General features: G+C 64.4%; 5 protein-coding genes across 5 annotated transcripts in view; 2 read left to right on the top strand and 3 right to left on the bottom strand.

The window, feature by feature from the left end:
- PFL1_02677 (uncharacterized protein) overlaps positions 1 to 1680 on the top strand; it is a gene marked incomplete at both ends in the record, with an annotated part of 2321 nt that extends 641 nt beyond the window's left edge. The window contains 4 exons of the mRNA XM_007880191.1: positions 30 to 626; positions 800 to 1124; positions 1271 to 1275; positions 1375 to 1680. Of these exons, the coding sequence (XP_007878382.1) occupies positions 30 to 626; positions 800 to 1124; positions 1271 to 1275; positions 1375 to 1680 (1233 nt within the window). The remainder of the gene's footprint in view (positions 1 to 29; positions 627 to 799; positions 1125 to 1270; positions 1276 to 1374) is intronic.
- Positions 1681 to 2171: 491 nt separating this feature from the next.
- Positions 2172 to 4600, bottom strand: PFL1_02676 (uncharacterized protein; the record flags this gene model as incomplete). Its single annotated transcript, XM_007880190.1, has 5 exons — positions 2172 to 2819; positions 2931 to 3089; positions 3224 to 3544; positions 3670 to 3876; positions 4010 to 4600. The coding sequence occupies 5 exons, from the start codon at positions 4598 to 4600 to the stop codon at positions 2172 to 2174; spliced, it is 1926 nt and encodes a 641-aa protein (XP_007878381.1).
- A 605-nt stretch (positions 4601 to 5205) lies between these two features.
- Positions 5206 to 7611, bottom strand: PFL1_02675 (uncharacterized protein; the record flags this gene model as incomplete). Its single annotated transcript, XM_007880189.1, has 1 exon — positions 5206 to 7611. The coding sequence occupies one exon, from the start codon at positions 7609 to 7611 to the stop codon at positions 5206 to 5208; it is 2406 nt and encodes an 801-aa protein (XP_007878380.1).
- An 882-nt stretch (positions 7612 to 8493) lies between these two features.
- Positions 8494 to 10587, top strand: PFL1_02674 (uncharacterized protein; the record flags this gene model as incomplete). The annotated part of the gene is made up of 5 exons (XM_007880188.1): positions 8494 to 8612; positions 8721 to 9343; positions 9458 to 9908; positions 10028 to 10250; positions 10402 to 10587. 5 exons carry the CDS (start codon positions 8494 to 8496, stop codon positions 10585 to 10587), a joined length of 1602 nt encoding a protein of 533 aa, XP_007878379.1.
- Positions 10588 to 10736: 149 nt separating this feature from the next.
- Positions 10737 to 11678, bottom strand: part of PFL1_02673 (uncharacterized protein) — a gene marked incomplete at both ends in the record, with an annotated part of 4902 nt that continues 3960 nt past the window's right edge. Inside the window, 2 exons of the mRNA XM_007880187.1 lie at positions 10737 to 11210; positions 11320 to 11606. Of these exons, the coding sequence (XP_007878378.1) occupies positions 10737 to 11210; positions 11320 to 11606 (761 nt within the window). The remainder of the gene's footprint in view (positions 11211 to 11319; positions 11607 to 11678) is intronic.

Genomic DNA, 11678 nt, shown 5'->3' with positions numbered 1-11678 from the left:
TCCTGATCGCCTACGCATTTGGCTCGGAGCTGTGGGCGCCGTGGTCCGAGGAGCTGGGCCGCAAGCCCATCATGCAGCTCTCGCTCCTCCTCGTCAACATCTGGCAGCTCCCCTGCGCCCTCGCACCCAACTACGCCAGCATCGTCGTCGGCCGCATCCTCGGCGGCCTCTCGAGCGCAGGCGGCTCCGTCACCATCGGCATGGTCGCAGACATGTGGGAGCCAGAGGACCAGGCCATCCCCGTCCTCTACGTCGTCTTTTCCTCGGTCGGCGGCTCCTCCATCGGCCCCCTCATCGGCCCGTTCTCAGAGGCCTACCTCGGGTTCAGATGGATTTTTTGGCTCCAATTGATCTTTGGAGGCTTCGTGCAAGCGCTACACTTCCTTACGGTGCCGGAGACGAGGTCCAGTATCCTCCTGGATCGAGAGGCGAAGCGGTTGCGCGAGGAGGAAGGCCAAGACGTCTGGGGCCCCAACGAGCTCAAGGAGAAGCGATTCACGACGCGCGGCGTCCTGACCACCATGGGAAGGCCCTTCTACATGCTTGCAACTGAGCCCATCGTGCTCTGCTGTTCGCTCCTCTCTGGATTCTCGGACGCGCTCATCTTTACCTTCATGGAGGGATTTGTGAGTCGTCTTTACTTCTCTCACGGTGGCGCTGGCAGACGCGTCTGGCCTGGCCTGGCCTGGCCTGTCCTCCACTTCTTTCCCGCCTGCTCGCTGACGCCTTCCCTCCCCTCCCCTCCATATCTCTCTCTCCCTCGTTCCATCACCTGCTCGCCCGCCCTCGCGCCCATCAGATGCTGGTGTACGAGCAGTGGGGCTTCGAGGCGCCTCTGACGGCGACGACGTTTGTGCCCATCTGGATTGGCTACATCATCGCCGTCATCTCGTACCTCTACCCGATCCGCAAGTTTGACAAGGCGCGCCGCCGCGACCCGGACAGCATCACGCCCGAGTCGCGCCTCTGGTGGCTCCTCTTCCTCGCCCCGCTCGAGGGCATCGGCCTGTTCGGTTTCGCGTGGACCTCGCAGGGCCCGCCGACGACCCACTGGATCGCACCCATGATCTTTTCCGTCCTCGTCGCCATTGCCAACCTCGGCATCTACTACTCGACCATCGAATGTGAGTCCCGCGCCCCGCCCCGCGCGCGCGTTCGACGCACACGGGCGTATGCTGACAGTGGATCTTCTGGTTCCTTGCGTGCCCTCGCCTTCCTTTGCCTCTGCCTCCTGCCTCGCTCCTCTGCCCTCATGCTTGCCCTTCTACAGACATGGTGAGTCGGACCCGCCAACCCTCTCGTCCTCCTTCCACTCCCACCCAAATACTGACCCCTCTCCCCCTCTACCTCCTCTACCCACCTCCTACCCATCAGATGGCAGCCTACGGCCCCTACTCGTCGAGCGCCTCGGGCGGCAACGCATTCATGCGCAACGGTCTGGCGGGCATCGCGACCATGTACTCGACGCCGCTCTTCAACAATCTGGGCTACCAGTGGGCCTCGTCGCTCCTCGGCTTCCTCGCCTTTGCCGTCACCGCCCCCATCTTCCTCTTCTACTGGAAGGGCGAGTGGGTCCGCTCCCGCTCCAAGTTTGCCCAGAGCCTCGCAGAGGACCGCAAGGAGAACCAGGGCGGACGCATGGAAAAGTCGCACCATGCCCCCAACGACACCGAGGCCTAGCGGGCACTCCGCTCGTCAGACCCTCTCTCTCCCTCTCTCCCTCTCTCCCTCTCTCGCTCAGTCTCCCCGATACCATCTCTTTTTCTCTGCGCCCCCACGCCACCATCCTTGCTGTAGATCTAAGTACCCTTCCCCTCCGCTCCCGCCTCTAGAACGTGCCCTCGCTGCTCTCTAGACTTTCGCCCGTCCGTATGGCTTGCTGCATTGTTATTCTCGGCCGCATTGCACTGCATAGCATCCCTCTGCCCCTCCCTGCCCCGTCTCTCGGCCTCCTGTCCCGCCTCGCCCCGCGTAGTACCCTGCATCGGTAATGCTCGCCCACTGTATCAATTTCCTTGCTCTCCTGTCCTCGGCGCGTCTCGCGATGTGCCCTACCTTACCTTGCCTTGCCTTGCCTTGCCTTGCCTTGTCTTGCCTCGTCTTGTTTTGCCGTTCCGATCCGATCCGATCCGACCGCCTGCCCGGCCGCCCACCACGTCGTGTCAGTAGGCTCAAAAGCTGAGCTGGACGGGACCGATGGTGAGGTTGAGCGCTGGACCGCTTGCGGATCCGGAGGCGAGGTTAGGTGGTGGTTTGGCGATTTTGGCGTCAAAGCGCGCCGCGGCGTCCTGGATCATGTCGAGGAACGAGGCGCTGTTGTGCACCGTCGTTCCACCTAGCAGGAACCGCATCCCCATCCCCGTCCCCGTCCCCGCCGAACCACCACCACCACCCCCACCACCTCCACCGCCTCCGCCAGCGCCGACGATACCGTCGGTGGATCCGCCGCCGTGCTGGTGTTGCGCATTGAGGAGGGCAATCGTCCGTGCCTCTTCGTACGTCGCCCCGCCGACGATGAAGAGTATCACATCCTGCGGCCGTTGTTGCTGCTGCTGCTGCTGCTGCTGCATGACCCCATCCATCCCGGATCCACCACCGCCGCCACCGCCGCCGATAAAGGGATAGCTCGTCTCGCGTAACCGGCCGCGGATGAGGTGGTCAATCGTCTGCGAGAGGTGCGGCGAGTGCTGCGTGTACACGTTTTCGACGCCCTTGAGGCCCATGATGGCGCTGCGACCGCGCGAAAAGAGGTTCTCGTTGGCAAACAGATCGTCTTGCCGCTGTTCCGAGCCCGCCAGGTTGAGCATGACGAATACGAGCTGTCGAAGCGCCGGGGGCCAGCGTGGCACGGAAGAACATCGTCAGCATCTCCGCTACCACTTGGACGAGGAGCCGCTGCACAGAGAGGATCCTGGTGTCCCGCGACTCACGGCGGCTCGGCTCTCTGGCAACCCGACCTTGAGCAACCGTTGTACCAGCGGCTGGATCTGGTTGCCCGAAAACTTCTGGTAGCGCAGGGCATAGAGGATCGTGAGGCGCAGCTTGGCGTCCTGCGACACCGTCTCGGAGTCGACCATGGCCTGGACCGCCTGCGATTCGGGACAGACAAGAGTGGGAAGGGCAGAGCGGGCAGTCCCACCGAGTCAGCCGACGACTGCCATGAGCGCCTTGCCATCGCAACAGACAGCTCTGCCGCGCCGCTCCGCTCCGCCGCCGCACTCACCTTGAGGTCCGAGGCATGGCTCTCGACGCTGGCGAGGCTCTGCTCGAGCTCGCTGACCTGCAGCAGGCCATCCTTTTCCACGCGCTTGCTGAGCTCGCCGAGCAGCGCAACGTGCTTCGACACGTTGCCGCCCAGCTTGCGGAACTCGGGGTACTCTTCGACAAAGCGCTTCATGTCGGCCACCGTCTCGATGGTCGAGTTGGACGCGGTGCGCGACTGGTACTCGAGGACGTACTTTTTGATGCTCGCGCCCAGGTCGCCAAAGTTGTCGTAGAGGTTCGACGCAAAAAAGGGATCCTGGTCGGCGGACAGGACAATCTCCTGCGGAGCGAGCGGAGCGGGAAGCGGCGGGAACCAATCAGGCAGGTCGTGGCCGTTTGACAAGCGGTTGTCAGCTATCCATCGCAGGGCTCCATCCCCCATCGAACTGCCCCGGCTGGACCTACCCTCAGCTCTGGGCGGATACCCTCGGCGTCTGCGAGGCTGACCCTGCCGTTGTTGATGCCAAGAACCTCGTGGACCATCGCCTGGTAGGTCCACTGCGTGAGGAGGGGCGTGACTGGATCGTTGCGGCGGTCGAGGATGAGGAGCAATGGCGGCACGTCGGTCCTCCTGAAGTCGAACAGCTGTGGCTGACCGGTATGCATCTGGTACTGCCAGAAGGATCAGCAGAGAGCCAGCGGACGGCCAATCGGCCAGCTCGGGCGTGTCAGCGTCGGTCAACCCACAACAACAGGACCAAGGAAGAAGCGGAGGGAGGGGCGCGCCGACTGAAGAGCTGCTCACGTGGACCTCTTCGCCGAGCTTCTTGGCCAGCGCGCTCATTCGTTCGTAGCGGATGACTGGCTTCTTTTTCAGGCTGAGGAGCAGAGCCGTGAGCCCCTTGACGTGCTGTTCGAGGGCGGCTTCGTCCCACTGGTTGGGCCGGTCCGCCCATATGCGTGCGGGCGGGGTGGCGAGGTTGAACGAGAAGAGGTCCGGGTTGACGGGCTGGTAGTCTGCAAAGTACTCTTGGATCTCCTTGATGACTTCGTGCTCGTCGGCCTCTGCGAGCGCCTCGATGTCCTGCTTCTGGAGGACGTTGGTGAAGTAGACGTAGTAGGAGCGGTAGCGGGGCCGCCGCAGCTCCTGGACGAGGGCCGAGATCGAGGCTGGCGTCGGGCGGAGGAGGGCGATGCAGTTGAGGTGCTTCATGCGGTCCCGGTTCGGGTTGTCGACGCGATCCGTGAGGTACACCTCATGGCTTAGTAGGGCGGACTGCGTGAACGAGGTCGAGATGATGGGTGTGGTGTGCTGGTCGAGGAGGAGGACCTTGATGCCGGACGTCTGGGTGATGATGCGCTGGATGTAGGCCGAGATGGCCTTTACGACATCCATGACGGCGGCAGCGGCGGCAGCGGCAGCGGCGGCAGCGGCAGCGGCAGCGGCAACGGCAGTAGCAGGTGCGAGCGAGGTGCGTCAGTCGGCAACGACGGTGTTGAGATGGTGGCTCAGTGATGGTAGTGGTGGTGGTGTTGGTGGTGGTGGTGGCGGCCGAGAGCGCGGTGGGATGGGCGATCCGTGCGTCGAGTCGTGGCCCGCGTCACTGTCCGGCTTCCGAGGCCAGCCGTCAGGGCTCACTCCGGGACATGGTGGCGCCCTAGGAGCTGACAGCCTGGGCCCACATTCGAGACACATACGGATGGCCCCTTTCAACGGCTCACCTCGCGGCGTCGACTCAGTAGGTCTTGCAGGCCACCTCAATGCAACCTGGCTTTGTGCTGTGGATGCGCCTGCCAAGCATGCTGTACGAGGCGCTCGTTGACGGGATCAATGCCTGTCACATCATCTCCCTCATGACAATCCCGCGAAAGGGTTTCTGAGGGCATCGTTCCTACAGGCTCTACTCTAATGGGCAGAGCAATGATGCTGCTGCGAGCTAGTCCATGCGACTCGGACCAAGCTGGCGGGGATGCAGAAGGACACGACCTGCTGCCGCGTCTCTAGCAAACGAGGGAGCGCACGACGTCCAAGACCTCCTTGTCCCTCTTTGCCGCCGTCCAGACACGTCCAATCGAACCCAGCGAGTCGAGTAGAAGGTCGAGATCCTTTCTCCTCTGCCCCTCCCTCTCTGCGTTCAGCACCGATCGCCCTCCCGCTCCGTCCTCCTCCAATACCGCCACGGCCGACGACGAAGGAGGGGAAGAGGAGAGGGACAGCAGAGCCTCGACGGCCTTGGTGATGGGTAGGAAAAGGAACGGGTTCTTCCTTTCCAACCACCCTCCGGCTCCATCCTCGTCCCATTCCACAGCCTCGTTTGGGCAAGACGTGGAGCGCAGTGCCTTGACGAGTCGGACGATCTCCTTGATCGATCGTATCGTCTTGGTGCGCGAGAACCGGCACAATGCGTCCGACGATGACGAGGATGACGTCGATGTTGGTGGCGACGACGACGACGACGAGGGGGTCAGGTGGATGTAGTTGCGGTGCAGCGTGAGGCTGATGAGGTGGAAGAACAACGAGATGCAGATGATGTGCGCATCCGCCGTCTTTGCCTTTGTCGACGCGGCCACCACCGACGAATCCGCGGCGATGCCAGCGGTACCGGACGAGGCGACGGTGGTAGATGACGACGACGACGACGACAACAACGGGCGAAGGCCAGAGGGAAGCTGGTTGTACCATGCCTCGAGGCGCAGGTCGAGGGCCGTGACCTGCTCAAACTCGCCTTCCCCTATCCCCTCACCATCCCTCGCACCGGTCGCATCCTGCAGGAACTCGAGGATGTCAGAGGCGACGAGGAAGAGCTGGATCTGGTACCGATAACCCTCCGAGATAAAGATGGGAAACGTAGCGTCGAGCTCGGGCTGGATGGGCGGCAGTCCGCACAAAATGTCGGAGGAGCGAAAACGGCTCGGCCGCCCCTGGCGCAACGCCAGCATTGTCTCGACCCAGAAGCACGCCCAGAAGGTCAAGGTGTGCAGCCGATCGTCCTCGGGGGAGAGGTGCGAGTGGTCGCGGTGCAGGTCCAGTCGGAGGCAGAGTCGGAGCGCCATAACGAGGTACGTATCCGCCAGCGCCTCTTTGGCCTGCGCGAAGCACGTCTTGACCAGCCCAACGAGGCCGCAGACGGTCGAGAGACGTGGGTCGGCGAGCTCGGCGCTGATGAGCGAGTTTGTCACTTGCCAGAAGCGATCGAAGACGACCGCCGGGTCGCGGGAAGCGTGCCGGAGCCTGGAGCGGCGACGGACCTCGTCGCCATCCGCGTCGCTGCCGCTTTCGGTGCCCTCAGACACGCTGTGGGTGCAGCTGCTGCTGGGCGAAGGGCCAAACAAAGAGTCGAGATACGGTCGAGTCTGGTAGGCCGCACCGAGGCAGAGGAGCGAGCCGAGCAGGAAGGTCGAGTAGGCGTGGCTGCGCGAGGCTGGGTGGCGGACAAAGGCTTTAAAGAACGTCGGCCGCGGGATCAGCCGACCGGGAGCGATGCCGTGGTCAAAAGTGGTGTAGAGGCAATGCTCGAGCAGCGGCCGTGGCGTGTCGACAAAGAGGACCTCGTAAGCGTCGGCGAAGACCTGGTCGGACGAAAGGAGTCGACCCTTCCCACGGTCCTGCCCGACCGATGCTTCTGAGGCAAGCTGATGACGCTGCTGCTGGGCGCCAGCTTGAGCTGCCAAGTTGCAAGCGTTCTGCAGGGGATTGATGCAAAACCTGGGTCCGGAGAGCGGGACCACGCCGTCGTCATGGAGCGACTGGGCCGACTTTGCCTTGCCCTTTGCGGAGGAGGGGCTGCTGACGGTGGGTTCGGACGGTTGTGCGTATTCGTCGAGCTTTGCCTCGAGAGCCTGAATGCGGGCGTGGAAGGCATACTGCATGCTCTTGTTGACGGGTTTGCGGCGGTCGCCGTTTGCGTCCCAGGCGCACTGGCGGGACGAGGAGCGCTGGCAGGTGGAGCAGATGGGCTTTACGCCATCACAGCGTCGCTTCCTCTTTCTGCACGGGATGCAGGCTGCGCTGGAGCGCTTGTCGTTGCGGGCGGAGCGGGGGAGAAGGCTTGGGGCGGCGGCGCTGCTGGAGCGAGGGCGGCTGGGACCCGGTTGGTCGAGGTGGGAGTGGGCATGGGCGTCGGACCGAGGCGAGGAGTGCGAGTGGTCGAGCGGCATGGGTTCGATGGGCGAGTGGGAATCTAGGCTGGCACTGGTGCGGTGAGTGCGGGCGTCGTGGTTGCCGTCTGCCCGGGTGGTGGCGACGTTGGCAGTGTTGGGCGTGTGCATCGAGGGGAGGAGAGGTGTTGGCTCCGAGTGGAAGGTGTACGGGGTCCAGTGTGTGCTCGGTGTGGCCGATGTGGCGGGCGACGAGTCGAGGACATGGTTGTGGACATGGCGAGCATGGTGGTGTGGTTGGTCGGGCATCGAGGGGGAGGGCGGTCAGGGTGGTGGAGATGGCGGTGACGGTGGCAGCGAGGGCGAGGGAGGGTGGTGATGAAGGAGCGAGGGATGCGACGGGATGCGGTGCGGCATTGTGGTGATGGTGGTGGTGCGTGTGCTGCGCCGCGAAGAGGCAGTGACGGAGTGCATTGCAGCAAAGGGCGAGCGACGAGGCGGTGGTGATGAAGTGGTGGTGGTTGAGTGCCAGGCCAGGCTGAGCGGCAATCGCGGCGGCTCTGTTGGGGCCCACGGCAAAACGAGCAGCCGCCAGGCAAGCAGGCAGGGGGCCAGGCAGGCTGAACGAGCCAGAGAGAGAGAGGGCAGCCAAGGGCCCAGCCAGATCCGACTTCCGAGGACCTCGGCCAAAAGGCCGGCCCTCACCCAGGCCTGACCCTGACCCTGACCCTGACCCTGACGACTGCTCGGTTGGTTGGTTTGGCTGGCGGGCCCCCACGTCGATCCCCCCACACTGCACTGGCCCTCGCCCTCGACTTTTTTCTTTCTTTCGCCTGCGCTGCGTTTTCCTGCCTGTGCGTCTGGCCAGAACTGACCTTGTCTAGGTCGAGCGGCCAGAGGGGCCTCTGTTTCGTCAGCCCTCTGCCGGCGAGCCTCGTGAATCCAAGGCGAGAGACCAACACGGGCCCAGGTCGCCTCGTCTGCCCCCTCTGTCTGTCTGCCTACCACCACCACCACCATCCCCTGCCTCTCTGGCAGTCCATCGCATCTCCTCCCTCTGCTGCTCCTGCTGCTCCTTCTGCTCCTTCTGCTCCTTCTGCTCCTCTGCGGTCAAGCACACATCTGCACACCACACCCGCACACGACACACGACGCCCAACCTCACGACCATCGCTCACGACCACAACCGCCATGACGCAACCCCCGTTTGCGCCCATGCGCAAGTCGCTCTCGGCATCCTCGAGCCACTCGACCGAACGCAGCCCACTTCTCCAGTCAGACGCACCACTTCCCTCCACCGCACGATCCAGGTCAGCCTCCCCGTCCCCAGCCTACGACTCCATTCCGCATCCGCTGCCACCCGCCAACACTTCCTCTGCACTCCTCCCTTCCGCCGCCGCCGCCGCCGCCGCGCCCAGGACAAGGCGTTCCTCGACCACCGCAAGACCCCTCTTGCCCCCGACCCGCGTCCATCCATCCCACGACATTGAGGCGCAGGATGACCTGCAGCACTCCGACCCGTCACGATACGCCCCGGACCCCAACCAGTACCCCGCTTCCGCACACCTCGACGCCATTCACGACGACGACGACGAACGGGCGGCCCTCGCAAGCACCGCCCGCAAACACAACCACCACCACCACCATGACGACAACGACGCCGCAGCCTCTGCCAGCACCAGCGTCCTCCCCTTCCCCCACCAGCGCGACCCCGCCAAGCCCCTCCGTCCGGACCACTATGCCGCACGCCGCCGCCTCGACTCGGCCCGCGCCTTTGTCGCGCGCAACCAGGGCCTCTGCCTCCTCGCCACGAGCCAGTTCTTCTTCAGCCTGATGAACCTCTTCTACAAGCTCATCTCGTCGCAGCGCATCGACGGCGTCCAGATTGGCGCCCTCGAAATCATCTTTATCCGCATGGCCATCACCTGGTCCGGCTGCATCGCCTACATGCTCGCAGCCGGCGTCGACAACCCCTTCCTCGGCCCTGCGGGCGTGCGCGGCCTCCTCGCGCTGCGCGGCTTTTCGGGATTCTTTGGTCTCTGTGAGTGCATCACGGGGGAAGCACAGCGCGCGGGTCAAGGTTCAGCGCACCAAGCACCATGCTCACCCCTCCCTGCCCACCTTACCTTCTCCCGTTTCCGTGCGCGACCCGCAGTCGGCCTATACTACTCGCTGCAGTACCTCTCGCTAGCCGATGCGACCGTCATCACCTTCCTCGCGCCCCTCGCCACGGGCTTCCTCGGCTACCTCGTGCTGGGAGAGCGCTTCACCCTGCGCGAGTTCCTCGGTGGCATCGCCAGCCTGGGCGGCGTCGTCCTCATTGCGCGGCCCGCCTTTATCTTTGGCCGCAAGGTGGCCGACGAGGACCTCGACGTGCCCATCTCGCCCGACGCCCTCGGCAGCGGCAGCGAGGCGGCGAGCACCAACCTGGCCAATGAGATCGTAAAGAGGGCCGCCTCGCTCCTCCTGACGGCTAGAGAGGCTGGCCCCGGTGTGAATGGCAGCGCAGCGACGACGACGACGACGATGGCGCCGCCTTACGCACTGCACACCTCGAGCGCCCATCCTGGCAGCGTGACCGAGGCAGAGAGGTTGTTGGCCGTCGGGTGAGTGCACGCATGCCCGATCCAGGACTTGCCGCCCCCGGAAACTGACCTGACCGACCCACGCGTCCCTCTTGCACCCTTGCTTGGACCCATCTGCGCGCCACCTTGTGCGAACCCAGCTTGGCGCTGCTGGGCATCTGCGGAGCGGCGGGCGCCTACATCTCTATCCGCGCCATCGGCCGACGCGCATCGGCGACGCACTCGGTGGCCTACTTTTCCCTCTACTCGACCCTCGTCAGCGCCGTCCTGATGTGGTACACGTCGACGCCCTTTGTCTTGCCGCGCGATCCCAAGTGGTGTCTCCTCCTGATCTGCATTGGCGTATTCGGACTGCTGGCCCAGGTGAGCCAAACACCCCCCACCTCTGCTCCCCTTGCCTTCCCGATCCGATACCTTCCCCATCTAGCTCCATTCGTACTCACCCCTACCACCGCCACCACCTCCCTCCTCCCCTCGGCGTGTCCTACGACCCCGCCGCACCGCACCGCGACAGATCCTGCTAGCCATGGGACTGCAGCGCGAAAAGGCCGGACGCGCCAGTTCGACCGTCTACCTGCAGATTGTCTTTGCCTCGCTCTACCAGCTCTTTATCCTCCACGTGCCCATCAACGCCCTCAGTGGCGTGGGCATGTCCATCATCCTCGCCGCTGCTGCTTGGGTCGCCGTCGCCAAGGACTAGTCCCGTCCCGGCCCGGCCCGGCCCAGCCTAGCTCCAACCCTGCCCTACCCTGCCCTGCCCTGCCTTGCCTTGCCTTGTTTTGCTTTGCTCGGTCTTGCTCGACTTTTCGTAGATGCGATGCGCCAGAGTGTCCGGGCCGTGTCTTGGCCTCATAGAGACTTGGTTGGTCGCCAATGGACATGGATGTCTTGCTCGATCGGACCGGGATGGTGCCGATGCCTTGCGTTGCGTTGCGTCGCCCTGCCCTGCCCTGCCTGTCCTGGCCTGGCCTCGTCTTGCCTTGCCTTGCCTTGCGTCCCGAGGATCGTCGCCGGCGATGCAGTGGGAGAATGGGGGGTCAGGATCGAGAACGAAGGATCAGGGAGCGCCCATCGAGTTCGTGCCCGTCCCCGTCCCCGTTGTGGCTCCCGCTCCGGCTCCGGCTGCCCCCGTCCCCCCAGTGGCGGCGGTGGCGGTAGCGGTACCGCTCGTGGTGGATTCGACCGTAGCTGCACCCGCGCCACCGCCACTGGTACTGGACGACGAGGTGGTAGTAGTGGGGTTGTTCGGCCAGCCAATGTAGGCGTTGACGGTATGCGGTGCCCCCTTTTCGACGGGCGCGTTGATGGGTAGGTCCGAGATCCCTGTCGTGACGGCCAAGAAAAGAAAAAAAGAGACGGTCTGGCGTGGTGAGAAAGCCCGCTGCAACGATCGACGGAACCTGGAATCGAGGACGAGGGTGGAGCGACTTACAGCCGGGCTTCTTGTCGCGTCCGCCCTCGTCGTCCTCCTCCTCGATCTCGTCGCCCTCTTCAATCTCATCCAGCTCCTCGTTGCTCGTCGCCTCGCCCTCGAACCCGAGCCCGTCGGCACCAGCCACACCGGCGATGAGGTCCAGCCCGCTCGTCGCCGTCGACGACGACGATCCACCCAACATCCCAACCCCAACCCCACCCCCGCCGCCAACGCCAATGCCAATGCCGCCGGCGACGTGGCCGTTGCCGCCGCCGCCGCTGCGGCCATCCTCGGTACCCGGCCACCTCCGCCCTCGGCCGTCCGTGGCCCGACCGCGCACTCTCCGCCGCCGCCCGACGTCGCGACGAATAGAGTGT

The sequence above is a fragment of the Pseudozyma flocculosa genome (genome assembly GCF_000417875.1).
Source record: "Pseudozyma flocculosa PF-1 unplaced genomic scaffold scaffold00007, whole genome shotgun sequence".
Classification (NCBI taxonomy): Eukaryota; Fungi; Basidiomycota; class Ustilaginomycetes; order Ustilaginales; family Ustilaginaceae; genus Pseudozyma; species Pseudozyma flocculosa.
This window is presented reverse-complemented; position numbering and strand designations above follow the sequence as displayed.